Source organism: Chlorocebus sabaeus, chromosome 16 (assembly GCF_047675955.1).
Source record: "Chlorocebus sabaeus isolate Y175 chromosome 16, mChlSab1.0.hap1, whole genome shotgun sequence".
NCBI lineage: Eukaryota > Metazoa > Chordata > Mammalia > Primates > Cercopithecidae > Chlorocebus > Chlorocebus sabaeus.
In genome coordinates this window covers 52,066,129-52,086,077 of record NC_132919.1, presented here as the reverse complement: position 1 = coordinate 52,086,077, position 19,949 = coordinate 52,066,129, and the positions used below count along the sequence as shown (strand labels likewise).

The following is a 19,949-nucleotide window of genomic DNA, read 5'->3' as shown; positions in this document are numbered from 1 at the left end:
CCGGCCCGCAGCACCCTATTGGCCCGCGGAGGTCCCCACCCTCAGCGCGGCCCCGCCCCCAGGGTAAGGAGCTGGGGCGGGCTCTGGGACGCTCAGACGCCGCGCGGGGCGGGGATTGGTCTGTGCAGTTCTCTCGGCTCCTCGCAGCCCGCGGCGGCCGGCGGTTCCTGGGACACCTGCTCGCTTCGCCCGTCCAGCGGCTCAGGGCTTCGCCGCTGCGCTCCCGGTTCGCTGGACGGGAAGAAGGGCTGGGCCGTCTCGTCCCATCCCCAACGGAACCCCAAGTCGCGCCGCTGACCCGTCGCAGGGCGAGATGAGCGCGGACGCGGCGGCCGGGGCGCCCCTGCCCCGGCTCTGCTGCCTGGAGAAGGGTCCGAACGGCTACGGCTTCCACCTGCACGGGGAGAAGGGCAAGTTGGGCCAGTACATCCGGCTGGTGGAGCCCGGCTCGCCGGCCGAGAAGGCGGGGCTGCTGGCGGGGGACCGGCTGGTGGAGGTGAACGGCGAAAATGTGGAGAAGGAGACCCACCAGCAGGTGGTGAGCCGCATCCGCGCGGCACTCAACGCCGTGCGCCTGCTGGTGGTCGACCCCGAGACGGACGAGCAGCTGCAGAAGCTTGGCGTCCAGGTCCGAGAGGAGCTGCTGCGCGCCCAGGAAACGCCGGGGCAGGCCGAGCCGCCGGCCGCCGCCGAGGCGCAGGGGGCTGGCAATGAAAATGAGCCTCGCGAGGCCGACAAGAGCCACCCGGAGCAGGTAAGCTGGGCCCCGGCCCTGCAGGCTGGAATGGAGTGGGAGGGGGATCCAGAGAGACCCAGGTGCCCCGGCCGTCCAACCCCGCGCCGGCCGTCGTTTTTCTGAAACTCGAGCTGCGAGGGGGAGACCGCTTCCGCCCGCCTACCAGGCGCTCTGGCACATCCTAGGCAGGCCTGGGGCTGCGTCCCGCGACCTCCTCTCCTTCCCAGGCTGTGCTGGGAGCCTGAGAGCCTTTGCCACCTGCACCTCTTGTTCCCTGGCCTTTGGGAGGGCGGCGCAGGGGAACCCAGCCCCCCTTCCCTCGGGTCTGCGGGTGTCTGCTCCCCTTCCTCGGAATCCCCCAATCCTGCCCGTCCCCTGGCGCCCTCTCCTCGTTCACCCCAGTCCGCAGATGGGCCAGGGAGGAAGGGCTCTCCCCCCGAGAGGTGCCAACTTCCCCCGCCACTCCTGCGTCAAAAGCTAGAGAAATAGCATTACTCCTGTGCGGAGCCCCGGCGCGAGGAGGCCCTCCCCGCAGCCGCCGGTGCGTGAACTTCAGTCCTGCAGGACTTCATCCTCCCAGAGTCCTGTGTGACTTCTAAGGGAGAGGAAGCCCCACCATCTCAGGGCGGTGTGGGGGTTGCCTGGCGGGGAGGAGGAGCCAAGGCATCTCGGAGTGGTGGTTCTGCCACCTCAGAGGATTTACGATTCTCAGGAATGTGAGGAGTAAGCGCCTAGAGCTGTATCTGGGAGGGGAGGGGGAAGACCTTAGAAGAAGAGAAAGATGGCTAGGGGGAGGGGAATGAGCTCCTGGGGCTCACGGCTCTGTGTGCGCCAGCGGAGCTCACGGTGAGCCGGTGGTCTTGCCCTGGCCTTGCCACGGTCACTCTGGTGCCCACACAGCCAGCAGGCCGGTTGCTTTTTGCCCATGTTTGGTGTTTGCCCATAGGATCCCAGTTTGGATCAGCTGCAGGAGGGGCAGCTGGCAAAACAGGAGTTGTGCTGAGCCTCCTATCCCCAGAGAGTGGAGTGGTGTTCTGTGTAGGGCAGGGCGTGAGCCTCCCAGGGCCCCTTCAGCTTGCACCAGCTCGCCCTGGTGGCAGTGTCTGATGGGAGTGTCCATGGGGACCAGGAGGATCCTTCTGGTCAGAGAAAGGGTACATTTTGGCATTAAGGGAGAAGGCAAAGCCCTAGAGGATCAACTGGTTTGGTGGAAGTGAGGTCACCAGAAGCCCTGTCCAGCCAGAGGTGGGTGCTGGGAATGCCAGGGCCACCAGGCTCCCACTTCCTGCCCCTGCCAACCTGGCATTGGCAAGGGGAGGGGGAAGGGACCTGAGCACCCGTAGCAAGGGGGTTGACACCAGGGAGTTGGGGCTGATGATCTCCAGTCCCAGGCAGAAATCCAGTGTGAACTTTGTGCTGAGTCCATCGATTGATTTGACATTTTTTTTTTTTTTTTTGGACTTTGGAACCCACACAAATACTCACCCACCCCCACCCCCAAGTTACAGTCTCATTCAGCTCCTCCCTTTGCCCTTTTGGTTATGCTGCTGGGTGCCAGAGGGCCTGGGAGACTAATGTGGAGGCCTGGCATAGCACATGCGCCCAAAGGCAGCAGCTTTGAGCTTCCTGGGTGAGCACAGAATCAGATTCCTGCATGCTTTGGAGGGACATCTACATTTGTGTGTACTTTGTTAGGCCAAGAGATGAGAGAAGAGCCACCAGCAAATCCTGGGGACACCATCACCAGCCAAGTCCCAGGACTTCTGAGCTTTGGTTCTCCCACTGTGAGATGGAGGCATTGGGCGATGTGATGCCTGCCTTCTCTAGAATTGTAGAAATGACGTGAAGTACCTGAGCCTCTTATTAAAGTTTTAAATGCTGAACCGCACTCCTTCATGCCCGGCGTTTGAATCCCAGATCCTTAAACTGACTCCTAGTCAACACCATTGAGTCCCTCTAGCAGAAAATCCCCGCAATCCTGTGTGTTGAGCATACAGATGGCCCGTGAGGTTATTGCAAAAAATGTTAACAGACATTGTAAGAGTTCTTTTTTCGGCCGGGCGCGGTGGCTCAAGCCTGTAATCCCAGCACTTTGGGAGGCCGAGACAGGCGGATCACGAGGTCAGGAGATCAAGACCATCCTGGCTAACACGGCGAAACCCCGTCTCTACTAAAAAATACAAAAAAACTAGCCGGGCGTGGTGGCGGGCGCCTGTAGTCCCAGCTACTCGGGAGGCTGAGGCAGGAGAAAGGCGTAAACCCGGGAGGCGGAGCTTGCAGTGAGCTGAGATCCGGCCACTGCACTCCAGCCTGGGCGACAGAGCCAGACTCCGTCTCAAAAAAAAAAAAAAAAAAAAAAAAAGAGTTCTTTTTTCTAAAACACACCCCTTTACTACTAAAGCATCAAATGGAGGTTTGCCAGTTCGTTTTAGTCTGAATTTGTGTGCAAGGTGGGGCTGTTTCCTTATCTTCATTAGCCCTCCACTTACTAAGTGAGGATCTCAGTGGAAAAGTGTGGCACAGAGAGTGGTTAACTGGGTGGCCTCTGGCTGGGAAGACCAGCCATGTCCAGAACCACTCAGGGCAGAGGCTGATGGGTGCCTGTAACACTGGCCGTCCCCGCTGGGATGTCTAGGCCTAAGGAGGGTAGAAGTGGCTCTCCAGCTCTGCCCACCGGCTTTGCTTTGTGGATGGCCTTCCCCTCATCCCCCATGGGGACAGAGGGGCAGCAGCACCCACCCTGCTGCTCCCCTGCTTAAAACCCTCCTCCCCCGATTCACTACCAGTCACAGGATGAGGCCTAAACCCTTGAGTTTGGGTTCAGAGTGCTGGCTGCGCAGAGCTGAGCCAGCTCAGCTGTACTAGCCAGGCTGTGCGGAGCCAAGTTACTTCACCTCTGTAAGCCTCCATTTCCTCTTGTGTAAGTTGTTGGGGGTGATGGCAGCTACCTCGGAATTGCACGAGGCTGTGTGTAAAGCAGGTAGCTCAGTGCCTGGCACTGAGTCCAGGCTCATCCAGCCTTTTGCAGTTGGTATTGGAATGAATACGTATTTCACAGTGATCATTGCACATCTATCATGGGGCAGCTAGCGCTGGGTCAGCCTCTGCCTAGTTGGGCAAGTGCCACTGTGGCCAAGCCTGGCACCCAGTCAGTGCCCGATCAATGGTCACTGTGGGTTAAGAATGATATATTGTGGCCAGGTGTGGTGGCTCACACCTGTAATCCCAGCACTTTGGGAGGCCAAAGTGGGAGGATCGCCTGAGCCCAGGAGTTCGAGACCAGCCTGGGCAACGTGACAAGATCCTGTCTCTATTAAATTTTTGTTTCTTTTTTTTTAAAAGAGTGATATGCTGTTCCATGGCCCTTCTCCATCTGTCATCCTGTTCTCACCACTACCTCCCTATCCCCAAAACCACACCCAGGGTCCGAATTCGTCTCTAGCCTCTGAGCCTTCATACCCTGACCGTTCTGTCCCTTTCCAGGGAGCCTGTCCTTAATCCAGTAGGCAGAGTTAGCATTTCCTTTCCTTCATTTTTTTTTTTGAGACAGATTCCACCCAGGCTGGAGTGGTGTCGCAACCTCGCCTCACTGCAGCCTCGACCTCCAGGGCTCAACCTATCCTCCCACCTCATTCTCCCTAGTAGCTGGGACTACAGGCATGCACCCCTACGCCCAGCTAATTTTAAAATTCTTTGTAGAGCTGGGGTTTCGCCATGTTGCCCAGGCTGGTCTTGAACTTCTGGGCTCAGGCGATCTGCCTGCCTCGGCCTCCACCTCCTCTTTGTCCTCACATCTTTTATCGCTCTGAACACACAATATTTTAATCATCTATTTGTGACCTTTTTCTCCACTACATGGTAAGCCCAAGGGCATCAACTGTGGCCTATTTGTGTTTCTATCCCCAGCGCAGTCCTTGGCACACGGCAGGGAGGCTCTCAAAAACAGTTTTTGAATTAATGAATGAATATATAACAACAGTCAGGGACCTTTGTCCTCATTTAGCTCATCCCGCCCCACCCAGAGATTGGAATTCCAGATAGAACCTACCAACTCCTCTTTCTTGCCTGCTAGCAGCTTCCATTTGAAAACTAGAAAGCCAAAAGTCCAGGCTTTGGGGTCAGCCAGATCAATGTTGAATCCCAGCTCTGCTGTGTGCTGGCTCTGGGATCCTGGGAGTTCATTTTTCCCTGCAACCCTCAGCCTCCACCTCTGTGAAAGGCACTGCCCGCAGGGTTATTGGGAAGATTTGGTGACATGACAGGTGTGTAAATGAAAGTGCCCAACTTGGGGTGTTTCCGGCCAGCCCTGACCCTGATCCCAGAGGCAGAGAGTGCAGGCACCCCAGGGAGCAAGGTGGGTGGTGGGGCACAGTTAGCTGGAGGACCATCAACTTCTTTGCCAGGGCGGGCAGGCCGTTTTACACCAACCAAGTTGGAGCTCTGGTAGGGGCAGAACAGAGTTCGAGCTGCTGGGTGTTTGGATTTCAAATGGACAGGGTATGTGATTGTGTGTTTGGATCTTTGCTGGCAAAACAGCATAGCCCTAGTTCTTACCTTCAGGCTCCTGTTAACTCAGTAATTCTGGAGATGATTCTCTTGGAGATAGAGGGGGGCTTCCTGGCTGGACGCAGTGACTTGTGCCTGTAATCTCAGCACTTCGGGAGGCTGAGGCAGGAGGATTGCTTGAGCCCAGGAGTTTGAGACCAGCCTGGGCAGCACAGTGAGACCTCGTCTCTACCAAAAAAAAAAGAGGGGCGGGGGTGAATGGGGGCTTCCTTCTCAAGGAACTCCGTATGTCTAGATGAGGTCCTTCTCCCCTTTCCCAGATTTCCCATCTCAGTGGTCTCTGGGAAAGTGGGGTGGGGAATTAAATAAGAAACTCAGGCTGGGCACGGTGGCTCACGCCCGTAATCCCAGCACTTTGGGAGGCTGAGGTGGGCAAATCAGTTGAGGTCAGGAGTTCACGATCAGCCTGACCAACATGGTAAAACCCCATCTCTACTAAAATACAAAAATTAGCCAGGCGTGGTAATAGGCTCCTGTAGTCCCAGCTACTTGGGAGACTGAGGCAGGAGAATGGCTTGAACCTGGAAGGTGGAGGTTGCAGTGAGTCGACATGGCGCCACTGCACTCCACCCTGGGTGACAGAGTGGGACTCGTCTCCAAAAATAAGACGAAATTCAGCCGAGGTCTTGTTGATGCTGCAGCGCTCTTTATAAGGAGAAACCAGAGCTCTAGACTCCAATAACAAGTGTTCCTCTGCTTTCGTTGCTCTAAGATAGAGTGGCCCTACCTGGAAGGAAACTTAGGTTTGTAATGTGCCTTTAGGCGCTCTACCTATGACATAAAGATGTTGATATGCATTTCTTTCTTTCTTTCTTTTTTTTTTTCCCTGAGACAGAGGCTTGTTCTGTCACCCAGGCTGGAGTGCAGTGGTGTGGTGTCAGCTCACTGCAACCTCCATCTCCCAGGTTCAAGCAATTCTCCTGCCTCAGCCTCCCATGTAGCTGGGATTACAGGCACCTGCCACCACACTGTGCTAATTTTTGTATTTTTAGTAGAGACAGGGTTTCACTACGTTGGCCAGGTTGGGTGGCACCTGCCACCACACCCTGCTAATTTTTGTATTTTTAGTAGAGACGGGGTTTCACCACGTTGGCCAGCTGGTTTCAAACTCCTAACCTCAGGTAATCTACCTGCCTTGGCTCCCAAAGTGCTGGGATTATAGGCGTGAGCCACCGCGCCCAGCCGATATGCATTTCATTGTGCCCCAGACAAATTAGCTATTGTTTTCTCCATTTTGTAGGTTGACGGTAAGTGTTCAATACATAGTAGCTACTATTTGTGTTAGCAGTGTACTAAGTACTAACCCTCCCTGTCTCATTTAATCCATATGACCACCAGTGAGGCAGATATTGGCCCCATTCTCTGCCTATGGAGGCTGAGACTTGATCAGTTAAGGTGGCCATGGTGGGTCCCAGGACTCTCAGCTAGCAACTCCTCCCACACAGCGCAGGGGTGCGTCTGGGAACCCAGCCCTCTGACTCCAGTGCCTGCACAGCCATTTGGCCACACGAGTAGTCTGTGCTTGATGCCTGACTCTGCCAGGTGTTTCTGCCCATCATATTCTGAGCCACAGCTGGACTTATGTTCCACACATGGCTGGCATTATATGTCTACTGGACAGTGCTACTCTGGATCCGAGCTGAAATCCTGCCTTCGCCCATCAGCCATGTGTACATGAGCAATTGACTCCAGCTTTTTGAAGCTGAGTTTCCTTTTCTGTGAAATGCTTGCAATGATACTTTCCTTGTAGGACTATAATTGGCTCCTAAGAAAATACACGTAAAGAGCTCGGTGCCTAACATATAGTAGGTGTTCAGTAACCAGCGGCTCCTATTTGTTACTTCAGTGTTGAGCCTCAATTTCACAAGCTCCTTGAAGGTTCTTAATAGCCCCTTAGGACAGCCCCTGGGGGTTAAATCCAGAGACTTCTGGGAGGAGGGTGAGGGATGAGGAGGGAGGCAGAAGGGAAGGCACGGGGCGGCCAGCCCTGGATGGTATCCAGCCGGGCTGCAGCCCAGGTACCAGCCTGCTCCATCCCAGGCTTGCCCAGCCCTGGGGAGACCTGAGCCAGACTCTGCCCCCTCCCGCCCCTGTGGGTCTCCACGGCTGGCACAGGAAGAAGAGGTTACTAGCCAGAAGGAGAACCTGGTTCAGACCTCTGAGTTCTGGGGGTATCTGTCAGACCAGCAGCCCTCACTTTAGTTTATGACTCCCTCCTGGTTCCCACCCTACCAGACTCCAGGGAAAGCTCTTCCCACTGAGAAATAGGAGGGAGGAGATCGAGGGCTAGGAGCAGTGAGTGACCTTTTTTGCAAATGGAGGCATCCAACATTCCCCCGCTGCCTGCACAGACCTGGAGGGATGTGGAGGGTGGAAGGAGGTCCTGTAGGGTAAAATGAGGTGACATCAGGGCCACTCGGCAGGGCCAGTGACAGCCAAGCCGCCTGTACCTCACCTAGGGCAAGGAGAAGACACCTTCTGCCTAGAGGTGTGGACACTGGCTGAGTGTCTGGAGCCCTTGGTCACTTCCCAATGCCCCCAGGCTGCCTGTCACGCAGCCCTCCAGGCAAGGCCAGCTGTCTCCATCCTGGCTTCCTTGAAGAGCCAGCACCAGAGACCCAGGCCTCTCTCCAGAATCTGGGGAACAAACTGAGCTGCCTCCCAGAGCAAACATGGCCCTTACCCGCAACATACTCTTGACACACACACCCCAGCCCCGCCGAGAACAGCCAGGGCTCCCTCCTGCCCCCTTCCATCCTCTTGTTGGGGCTGATTTTCCTGTATTGGGCATCGCGGCACTGGTCTTCTTTGCATAAACAAGAGCCCTGGGCTGGGGGAGGTGCAGTCTTGAAGTGGGGTTACCTCTGTTGTTCCCCTAGACACCCAAGTGGTCTTCCTACTCCTCCAGCCGCTTTCCTCTGGGGTCCTGAGCTGGCTGGCTCGAAGGAAGCGGGCTGGCTATTTCTGTAGGGCCCATCACTATGGCATCAGCCAGGGAGGGGCTGGGCCCAATGGGGCGTTGGCCTCAGGCTCCCGCAGCCTTCCCCGAAGGGAGGAAGGAGGAGCAGGGAGCGGCCCTGGGCCTGCTCCCCAGAGACGGTCACTGGGATTAGGGTATCGACTTTCCCCAGCTTTCCAGGTGACTGCTGGTGGCGCCTATTGAATTCCGTGCCCGCCATCCGCTCTCTGGACTGCGTGGGTGGAGGTGATGGGGTGGGTGGAGGTGATGGGGCGGCCACTTGGGGTGGGGTGAAGCTCCCTGGGGGAAAGGACAGATGAAGGGAGGCAGCCTGAGGGTGGAGGTGGTCCTGGGAGAAGGGTGTGGGGTCAGCTCTCCCTGCAGGGTCTTTTCTGGAAAGCCAGCCAGCATTGTGTGAAAGTGAGAGTCTCCAGCCTGTCCATCCCTGGGTCACCCCGGCCCAGCTGCGCTGCCCATCGGCTGCGTGGCCTCATGTTCCCTCCTGTCAATTCTGGCTCTCTGCCAGTCTCCTCTCTGAGCAGATCCTGATTTTGTCTTGAACTTGGGTCTCCTGGGCTGTCGTCATCACTGGAGATCCACTTTGCCCTCTGGAACTCACTGGGACTATGTTCCTTTTTACGTTCCTCCTCCCACTATGCTTTGGGCTCCTCTGTAGCTGGCTCCTCCTAAGCTCCTGGGGGCCACACACCAAGCCCAGCATGCCTGGATGTCACTCCCATTTGCCCCCTTCCCCAGAGGCAGAACCCAACCCTGCCCCAGCTTGGGGGTGAGGGTCCAAGAGCAATGGTGGCTGAGCTCGGTCAAGTACCCCACACCTCCCCATCTTCTCTCAGTGCTGGGCCTGGAGACCACAGGCCAGGCCCCACGGATCCCCAGGGGGGCTGCCCCAAGGGACTCCCCCTGCCAGCCCCAGCCTCCACCCAGGCTGGGATGGGCTGGCTTGATGGGCTGACTCAGCAGCTGGCACTGACACCTCCTGGAGACAGCTGGGAGGCTCCTGCTGGGGGAGGGGTGAGGAGGAACAAGGCTGGTCTCCCTTGGAGAGTGGGAACCCCCTTCCCATGTGAGGGGAGGCAGTCTCTAGGGACTTGGGGAGGAGGCTCTACAGGTGCATTGGAGCTGTCTAAATGCCGGTGGGGCCTACCTGGGGCTTCCCATCTCCTTGTCCAGCCACCCCCTCAGGTCCTAGAGCCACCACAGAGCCATGTCTAGACAGAACAGTGAGCAGTCCCAGTGCAGAGGAAGGGAACAGAGGGCACCTGAGCCCCTCAGTCTGGGTCCCCTGTTTCCCCTTGAACTGCATGACTTGGTGCTGGCAGAGCGGAGCAAGGCTCAAAGGAGGCCCTGGAGCTTTGGCACCATATGTCACTAGGCGAGGGGCACTGGGGTGAAGATCAGTGAGGGAAGCCCACAGCACAGAGACCAGGGCCAGAGGATGGGCATCCCAAAGGCAGTGAGCGCAGCCCTGCCCTGCCAGCCGGGGGAGCGCCCAGAGCCACCTGCCCCCAGTCCAGCCATGCCCCTGTCCCATCACCCACGCCAGGCTTCATCCCCCAGCTCAGGCCGTAGCTCCAGCTACGAGAGGCCCTGAGCACCTGGAAGGAAGGCTGTGGTTTCTTCAGCTCCCAGCCCACCTCCAGCAGAGGCTGCAGCCTATGCCCTGGAGAGAGCTGCTGTCTGCCTTCCACTGCCTGACTCCTGTTGGGACCTCACCTCCCAGTGGATTGCCCCATTCTGGACTTGGATCCTTAAGGAGCACCCTGCAGTGTGGTGGAAGGAGGACAGGTTCCAAGTCAGAGACCAGGGTTGGAGTTCTGGCTGTGTGATGTCAGGCAGTGGGCTCAACACCTCTGAGCCTCAGGTTCCCCATCTCAAAAACAGCTGACAAGCCCCAGCCAGGTTGTTATGGGAAGGTTTTTGGGAGCGCGGGGACTGTGGAGGGAGGTTGGAGGAGGTCACTAGAGCTGCCCCTGGCCTGTCCTGAGATTTCACCCTCCCCACTTTCTCAGGGTGTCGGCCAGGTCCTGCAGCTCGGTCTGGCTGAAGCAGAAAGCTGCGCCTGTCCTGGTGACAGCAACTGGTCAGACTTGTTTCTACTCACCTAGGGCCTGGGGGAGGGCCTGGCTGGGAGCTTTGTGGAGGGATTAGCTCTAGGGGAGAAGAGCCTCACTTACTCCCGGAACAAGATCCCGTAGGGCTGTGGGAGTGCCGGTGGTGAGCCTGGGGCAGGTGACAGCTGAACAAGCGGGGAGTGGGCCCTGCAGTGAGGCAGGGGATGGGCCAGGGAGAACAAGGCGAGAGGCTTCATTCAGGGTTCCTAAGCCTTTGTGAGCCCCTCACTTTTTTACCACTCACTTAACTGTCTTTGTTGTTGGGGTGAGGGGCCCTCGAGCCTGGATTTGGGTATGAAACACAGGAAGAAAGACCTGCCCGAGCCTTTAAAGGAATGCAAAGTCATCCTCTAGCCACCCCCAGAGACCGAAAGGCTGGGGATTGAGTCTGCTGCAGATGGTGGCAGCCTCCCGGGGCTGGCAAGTTGGGACAGAGGCCCATACACCCTCCTGGGCACGCCTTCCCACTCCTCTCGGCCCTCTCCACTCCCAGCTGGGGATTTGGGTTTCAGAGCAGCCTGGCACACACACCCCCACCCCACGAGAATCTCACTCCCAGCTTCCTATGACTCTTCATTAGTATTCACAACAATGGGAAAGTCTGGGTGTGCACAGGGATTTTTTACAGTTAGAAAGTGTTTAAGGCAATGACCTCACTGGGCCTCAGCCACCCTGGCAGGCAGATGGCAGTCCGAATGATCCATAAATGACCTGCCCCAGGTCACACAGCTCCTAAACAGGGGAGCTGGAACCTGGCTCGGAGCCTTGACTATCCACTGCTCATTGCCTGATGTGCTGAGTGATAACGCAGGGCCAGCAGGTTGGACAGCAGCCAGTGGCTCTGCACCAGGCCTGGAGGAGGGGGAGAGGGACAGGGACTCAGGCGTAGTCCTTGGGCACAGGCTTCAGCCGCCCACACCCATATTCCCTCCATCATACTGTGTGTCCAGGCCTGCAGCTTCTAAGCTGAGCTGCTTACTTTGGACCAAGCATGTTGGAAACTGTTTTCAGCTGAGTCCGAGCACTCAAAAGAAATCTGCGTGTGCCCTTTTAGTAGGTCACACCCTCCAGGCCACAGCCACACTGGGCTTCCTTTAGCCCAGCCCTGCTTTTCCCAGTCCCCTCCCCATTCAGGCTCCTTGGTTTCTGGGGTCTCTGTGCTTCCGTTGCCACCTCTGCCCTCAGGCAGCAGTGTAGGGGGAGGAGGTCCTGGAACGCCTGAGGATGGCCCCCTGTCTTATCCAGGTCCCTTGCTGTGCCGCACAATAGGTTTTTGGTTATCTGCTCCTTCTGGCTCCCTTTTGGCTGGGCCATTTGGCTTGGTGGGGATGAGAGAGAGTTCGAGTATATGGAGGAAGGCTTTACTGTAAACACACTGACCAGCTTTCAGTAAACACCTGCCTTTTCCTCCCCTGCTGCAGAGAACAGGGTACAAAGGGGCTGGGGGTCCTCAGCCATATGCCCCAGGTCCCCAGCCAGGCTGACAGGGGTGCCACACTCTGCCCCCTCTCCAGGAGGGCCAGACTGAGCCACCAATGGGGAGGGATAGGGGCCCGATCAACACAGCATGCGATTCACCTTAGACTGTTAGAAGGGACAGGCATGTGAGAGCTAACCTGGTCCCACCCTTCATTTCCCAGAAGAGGAAACTGAGGCTTGGACAGAGCAGTGTTTTACCCACATCACCTGAGCAGTTTGCTGCAGTGCTGGGTGTCCACACAAGTATTTTGAGTCCTGGGCCAGAACCCTCTCAAATTGCTGTGTAGGGATCTAAGCAAATTTTGCGTCCTCCCAAACCTTCCTTGTTTGGGGAGATGGGGCCAGGCAGAGGACAGGGAAGGCAGAACCTAGGGCATTGTGGAATAGCCATGGACCCTCCCCTGTCCCTGCAGCGCAAGCTTCGGCCTCGGCTCTGTACCATGAAGAAGGGCCCCAGTGGCTATGGCTTCAACCTGCACAGCGACAAGTCCAAGCCAGGCCAGTTCATCCGGTCAGTGGACCCAGACTCCCCAGCTGAAGCTTCAGGTCTCCGGGCCCAGGATCGCATTGTGGAGGTGATGCTTCTTGCCCTCTTCCTATCTGACTGCCCCGCTCCCTGCAGATCAGCAGCACCTGGGGCAACCATCATACCTTCCTGGGCTTGATTAGCCCATGGGCATAGCCAGCCTGGAGCGGCTGGATGGATGGGTGGATGGGAGGGAGACAGGGAAGGGTGGTGGATGGATAGATGGAAGGATAGATGAACTGACTGACTGTCGATTCCTTTCTTACCTCTACTCTCCCCTGAACTCCTCCTTGCCAAGCAGATATACTGGGCAGCCTGTGATTCACCCATCGATCAGGCAGATGTCTGGGGACATCTCCAGAGCTTCCCTGCTGCCAGGCACACAGAGGCGGGTGGCAGTAACAAAACCCCTCTCCTGAGTTAGCCTTTTATTTATATATATATATGTGTGTGTATATATATATATATATTTTTTTTTTGGAGATGGAGTCTTGCTTTGTTGCCCAGGCTGGGCTGGAGTGCAGTGGCACAATCTCAGCTCACTACAACCTCTGCCCCCCGGGTTCAAGCGATTCTCCTGCCTCAACCTCCTGAGTAGCTGGGATTACAGTTGGTCAGGCTGGTCTCAAACTCCTGACCTCAAGTGATCCTCCTGCCTCAGCCTCCCAAAGTGCTGGGATTCCAGGCGGGAGCCACCTCGCCCAGCCCCGAGTTAGGCTTTTAGACTCGCTCATTCGGTGCTCTGGCTCTGGTGTATGCTCCTGGGAGGTGAAACGTGAACCAAATGCTCAGGCAGGTCCCAGAATCACAGTCTTAGAACCTTAGAGCTAGAGATCAGCTCTCCCAAGACTTCTCATTTTACACGTGAGAAAACCAAGGTCCAGAGAGGGAAGTTGGACAGCAAGTCCTTACCCAGGCTGGGCCCCACCCCGGCCTCCCAGCTCGCTCCCATCCCATCTCTCCCAGCTGTGTTTGTTTAGTCTCGTCTGGATATTTTCGTTGGCCCTTCCCATGTATCCTGCCTCCCCAGCTGACTGTCCACGGGAGGACCCCTGGCCTAGTTCAGGACTCTGCAGAAATGGGGGTCAGTATCCCCAAGTTGTGAACTGCAAACTGGCTGAGAACCAAGGTGGCCGCCCCCGCCCCCAGCCCTCCTCCACCTACCTGCCCCAGAACCAAGGCCTGTGCCCGTAACGCCTCCCCAACCCCGCCCTGCAGGTGAACGGGGTCTGCATGGAGGGGAAGCAGCATGGGGACGTGGTGTCCGCCATCAGGGCTGGCGGGGACGAGACCAAGCTGCTTGTGGTGGACAGGGAAACTGACGAGTTCTTCAAGAAATGCAAAGTGACCCCATCTCAGGAGCACCTGAATGGTAAGCCGGGTGGGGCCGCTGGCCGTCCTGGGGCTGGAGGCCCCCAAGTCAGGAATGTGAGCCAGGGCTAAGACTTTGCTGGGTCCCAGGCGAGGGGTGGGCAGCTTTCCGGCGTGGGTGCTCCCTCCTTCTCCTTCATGGGAGGCCCAGAGGTGTGGGCTGGGGGAGTGGGGGCCTAGCGTAGGGAGTGGCAGTGGGTTTCCGAGGACGGCTTGTGATGGGGTCAGCTGGCATGAGGTCGCTGAGAGAAATGGACAGATCTTCTGACTCCCGGCCAAAGCTGCAGCCCCAAAGGAGGCCTGAGCCCCCAGTCCTGTCCCCACCAGCAAACTTTCAGGGCAGTGTCGACGTGAGGAAAGGGTTAACTCCGGGGAGGCCTCCAGCCTTTGCTTGGTCAGATCAGAGTCCAGTGGCGGGGCCCAGTGCCTCCCCTCCCTCCGCTCAGGTTGTCTTGGAAACTCAGCCTTGCTGGCTCTAGAGAGTAGTGGGTCCTCCTTCAAGCCCTGGGCCCCTGCCCTCCCCATCCCCCAGCATCACCCTGCCAAGCCTGGCGCCTCCCCCTGCCCAGGCCCGAGCCAAACAGGGCAGGGCTGCTGCACTGGGGCAGGGAGGGGTTAAGCAGTGCTCTGCTCCTTGGTCTGGACTTTCTCCCTGGGAAGATGGCTCCCTGGAGCGGGCAGGGGTGCTCACTGGGCCACACTGAGGGTGGAACCTCTTAGGACTTTGCAGTGGGTGGGGCCTCCTGGAGACTCAAGGTTGTATGTGTAAAAAGGGATTCACACAAAGGTCTTGCTGCAGACTCCCATCCCCAGTTGGAAGGGACAACTGGGGAGGCCCTGTCCCCTTCTGGCGCAATCCAAGGCCTGGAGGCTCCTAGAAAAGAGGATGGCCCCTGGAAGTCCCTAGCTGGCTCTGGGCATGGGAGATGGGGTACCACCTTACCCTTATCTCCCAAGTTCATGGAAACCAGGTAACTCAGATAATCCCCTTCTCCACTGATTGGGAGACTAAGGCCCAGAGAAGCCCCAGCCTTCCTCCTAGGGATCTGATATGAGGAAGACACAGCTGGAATCTGGATTCCACTCAGCTCCTGGGATAGTCCCCTGCTTCCCCCACCCCTTCGCCCTGCAGGTAATTGGCTCCCTCAGACATTCCTGCCTCTTCTGCCTGTCTCTCGGGCTAGAGGGGCTGCAGCCTCTGGCCAAAGGACCTGAAGAGGGAGAGGCCTGGGGACAGTCTCCTCCCCGGAGTCCCTCCAGGATGGCATCCTCACTCTTTCCATAGAGAGGAATGCCCCCCTGTCCGGCAGCCAGGGTTTCACTCTGACCACTGTGAGCTGATGGGGAGGGGACAGTGAGTGTCCCTGGTGTCCCAGCAAGGCTGTAGGTGTCAGAGGGGAGGAGAAGATGAGAGTCAGGTATCTCTGGCTGTGTCCTGGACTGGGGACAGGGAAAAGATGACCAGGAATTTTAAGCTAAGAGTTCAGAAGAAGCCCGCCTATGCTGACCAGTCCCTGGAGATGGCACAGCCACCCCTGAAGCCATGTGGGACCCCTACTCTGAGCCCAGTGAAGGTGACCCCAGACCTGTCTTCTCTCCCTCTGACCCCTCCAGGTTTCCCACTGGCTTGGGGAGGGGATACCCAGGACACACCCCTTGAGCCTTCTTGTCCCCCCTCATTTCCTGATTGGCAAATAGGAGTTGGGATAATTTTCTCTTTTTTTTTTCTTTTGTTTTGAGACAGAGTCTTGCTCTGTCACCCAGGCTGGAGTGCGGTGGTGCAATCTCAGCTGACTGCAACATCTGCCTCCTAGGTTCAAGTCATTCTCCTGCCTCAGTCTCCTGAGGAGCTGGGACTACAGGCACGCGGCACCATGCCCAGCAAATTTTTATATTTTTAGTAGAGACAGGGTTTCACTATATGGCCAGGATGGTCTCAATTTCTTGACCTTGTGATCCACCTACCTCGGCCTCCCAAAGTGCTGGGATTATAGGTGTGAGCCACTGTGCCTGGCCTTTTTTTTTTTTTCTTCTTTCAGACACAGTCTCACTCTGTCGCCCAGGCTAGAGTGCGGTGGCACAATCTCGGCTCACTGCAACCTCCGCCTCCTGGGTTCAAGCAATTCTCCTGCCTCAACCTCCTGAGTAGCTGGGATTACAGGCGCACGCCACCACACCCGGCTAATTTTTGTATTGTTAGTAGGGATAGGGTTTCACCATGTTAGCCAAGCTGGTCTCGAACTCCTGACTTCAGGTGATCCACCTGCCTCGGCCTCCCAAAGTGCTGGGATGACAGGCATGAGCCACCGAGCCCGGACTATTTTCTCTTTCAGTTGAGGCAGATACTAACTGTAGTCTGGGGTGTGGTTCCAATTTCGGTGTCATCATCATCACCTGGGAAGCGTTTGGAAAATGCTGATTCCTAGGCCTGCCCACTAAACCAGAATCGGTGCTGCCAAGGTCCAGGAATCTATACTTTAACAAGCTTCCCATGTAGGAGTTCCCAGATAGGAATTAGGCAGCCATCCTGGAATTTCATCTCCATCCGGGACAATGCATTTTTTAAACACCTTGTGACCCACCAGTGCCTCATAAGATCATTTTGGTAGATAGAGACCAGCAGGGTTTGTTTGTTTGTTTTGCCGGAGTCTTGCTATGTTGCCCAGGTTGGAGTGTAGTGGCACGATCTTGGTTCACTGCAACCTCCACCTTCTGGGTTCAAACGATTCTCCTGCTTCAGCCTCCCAAGTAGCTAGGATTACAGGCGTGTGCCACCATGCCCAGCTAATTTTCTTTTTGTCTTTTTTAGTAGAGGCAGGGTTTTTACCATGTTGGCCAGGCCGGTCTCGAACTCCTGACCTCAAGTGATCCAGCTGCCTCAGCCTCCCAAATTGCTGGGATTACTGGTGTGAGCAACTACACTTGGCCCAGAAATTTTTTTGTTTTTTTTAATGACATGAAATTAAAAATATCAAAGAACACTGTAGTAAGGGTATTGCTTTGTGAAACTTTTGTTACACAAAATTTTTGTGTGTGCTGAGTCATCAAAATGCAAACATAGGCCAGACATTTGCTCACACCTGTAATCTCAATACTTCGGGAGGCCGAGGTGAGAGGATTGCTTGAGGCTAGGAGTTTGAGACCAGCCTGCACAACATGGCAAGGCCCCATCTCTATAAAAAAAAAATTTTAAATAAATAACAAGGCAAATGTACTCATGGTGGGTGGACATCAGAAAAGTTTGAGATGTTGACCCAGGGAACAAGATCTAATGATCTGCCCAACCCCAACTCCCGCCTCCTCTCCACGCTCTATTCCATCGCCATTCCGGACTCACCTCTGCTCTCTCCTTCGCCTAGGTCCCCTGCCTGAGCCCTTCACCAATGGCGAGATACAGAAGGTAAGGGTGGGTCCCCTGTTTCTCTGGATTTCAATCCTGGGGGTGCGGGAGACAGGTCAGAAGGTGCTATGGTTGGTAGGATAGCCATCTGGCTAAGGCCAAAACCTCAGGGTCCCCAGTTCCAGCTCCTTCTTCGGCTCCAAGCTATAGAACTGCCAGAACCCTCTTGGCCTCTGCCTGGGGCCAAAGCTGTTGGGAGGGAGAGGGCTGGCTGGGCCCCTCTGCAGCCCGCCATCCTGGGTGACAAGCCCCCGCCTCCAACTCCCCACCATACAGAAGGGGCCATTCTTCCCCCCAAGAACAGAGCTTCAGTGTCTGGCCACGGGCAGCCGGGCCCCTGCTACTTCCAGTCTGGGTTGGAAGAACAAAGCCCCTCCTCCCCCCTTCCCTGGGCAGAAGGGAAAGGGGGTGAGGCTGGGGAAGAGATGGTGGGGCTGGGCGCCAGCTGAAGCCATGGAAGAACCCAGGAAGGGGCTGGGTGCCAAGCTGACGCCCCAGCCAAAGCCTTCGCTCTGGGACAGGCTGACTCAGTCAGGCCACAGAGTAGGAACTTTCTGCAGGGTCTGCTCAAAGGTTCCCCTTCCCTAGGAGCTCCTGCCAGGGTACTTGACAAGGGGGAGGGTCCTTGGACCCAGGCCTAAACCTTCTGTCACCTCATCTTTGGATCTAGAACGTTCCATCTACTTTCTTCCTTCAAGGCCCTCCTTTGCTGCTTCAGGGTTAGGGTTTCAGGATTCCTGGGGTTAAATCCAGGCAAACAGTCAGGTGGACCACAGGAGATTCAGGGAGCACCACATAGGTTCCCCATGCCAAGCAAAGAGGCCTTCAGTGTCCCCACATTCCAAGAAGCCCCTCCCTGGTCACTGGCTCAAAAGGCAAGTCAGTATCTAAAAGCCACATTGGAGCAGCCCAGGGGGAGGGAGCGCTAATCCCATGATATCTGTACCCCTCCCATCCCTCCAGCCTGAGCAGAACCAGCCTGCCCTCTGATCCTCGAAGGAATGTAAAAAGGAGCCCCAGCAGGCTCCGGCGGTGGCAACCCAGGGTGGGCGGCCAGGGCATCAGCGCTACCTCTTCTCAGTCTGGGGCCCCTACTTCCCCAGGAGCTCCCTCCTGCCTCAGGTCTCCCTCACCCCATCCTGTGACAACCCACACCCCTCTTCTCTCTGCCAGGAGAACAGTCGTGAAGCCTTGGCAGAGGCAGCCTCAGAAAGCCCCAGGCCAACCCTGGTGAGATCCGCCTCCAGTGACACCAGTGAGGAGGTAGGCCAGCCATGCAGGGGGTAGCAACTGGGTTACAGGAAGCCGATTCCCAGGCCCCACTTGTTCCTGGCACACCAGCCTGCCTTTGAGGTCACATGCTGAGCTGCATTCTGTTCTTGTGACCTGGCTTCCCTGGGCACGGCCCCAAGGGAGCCACCTCACTGAGGCTGAGGACCAGGGAGCCTAATGAGGGACTGACTCCCAACTTCCTGCCCCCACTTCTCTTTACAGCTGAATTCCCAAGACAGCCCCCCAAAACAGGACTCCACAGCACCCTCGTCTACCTCCTCCTCCGACCCCATCCTGGACTTCAACATCTCCCTGGCCATGGCCAAAGAGAGGGCCCACCAGAAGCGCAGCAGCAAACGGGCCCCGCAGATGGACTGGAGCAAGAAAAACGAACTCTTCAGCAACCTCTGAGCGCCCTGCTGCCAGCCACCCAGTGACTGGCAGGGCCGAGCCAGCCTTCCACCCCACCTTTTTCCTTCTCCCCAGTTACTCCCCTGAATCAACGTACAAATCAGCACCCACATGCCCTTTCCTGACAAATGATTTTTCTAGAGAACTATGTTCTTCCCTTACCTTAGGGAAGGTGAATGTGTTCCCGTCATCCTGCAATTAGAAAGGAGACTCTGCCTCCCTCCTCCTCACTGAGTGCCTCATCCTACCAGGTGTCCCTTTGCCACTCTGCCTGGGATATCGCTGGGACCTGCACCATGCCAGGATCGTGGGACCAGGCGAGAGGGCACCTTTCCTTCCTCCCCCGTGTGATAACTGGGTCCAGGGCTGATCACTGACTGCAGAACTGCCGCTCTCAGTGGACAGGGCATCCGTTATCCTGAGAGCTGTGGCAGACACATCTTGCTTTCATTTGATTTTTGTTGTTGTTAAGAGTGCAGTATTGCAGAGTCTAGAGGAATTTTTGTTTCCTTGATTAACATGATTTTCCTGGTTGTTGCATCCAGGGCATGGCAGTGGCCTCAGCCTTAAACTTTTGTTCCTACTCCCACCCTCAGAGAACTGGGCAGCACGGGGAGGGTTTGGCTACCCCTGCCCATCCCTGAGCCAGGTACCACCATTGTAAGGAAACACTTCAGAAATTCAGCTGGTTCCTCCAAACCCTCCAGCCTCTGTGTCTTCCTTGGGAGTTTTGTCCTCTGGCCTTGGACCCCTTATAGGTAGAAAGTGAGAAATGGTATGCCAGGGTGGTCTTTGGCTGGGAGGGTGGCGTACACTGGAGGGAGGGCCATCTAGGGCTCCCTGTGACCCCAAGCCTGAGTAGCTTTAGCTAGAGGGCCTAGCTGCGGAAGTCCTGTGGGAAGGAGGATGCATGTACCCAGCCGGGTGTTCAGCTTGGTGGTCAGTGTGCCTGTGTCCCAGGCTGTAAGCACTGATGTGGGCTAGGGACCCCTTGACTAATAGGGACATTTACCAGAGGAAGTGGGAGCTCAGACATGCTCAGAGGACTCTGGGAGGTTCCTGTAATTCCAGAAGCGTGGAAAGTGTGTCCCAGGATG

At 56.6% G+C, this 19,949-nt stretch overlaps 1 protein-coding gene across 1 annotated transcript; it reads left to right on the top strand.

Moving 5' to 3' along the window:
* Nucleotides 1-85: 85 nt before the first annotated feature.
* On the top strand, nt 86-19,551 carry NHERF1 (NHERF family PDZ scaffold protein 1). Its single transcript, XM_008011851.3, has 6 exons — nt 86-754; nt 12,286-12,447; nt 13,617-13,770; nt 17,129-17,169; nt 18,343-18,432; nt 18,664-19,551. The coding sequence occupies exons 1-6, from the start codon at nt 314-316 to the stop codon at nt 18,850-18,852; spliced, it is 1,077 nt and encodes a 358-aa protein (XP_008010042.1). The 5' UTR covers nt 86-313; the 3' UTR covers nt 18,853-19,551.
* Nucleotides 19,552-19,949: the final 398 nt, after the last annotated feature.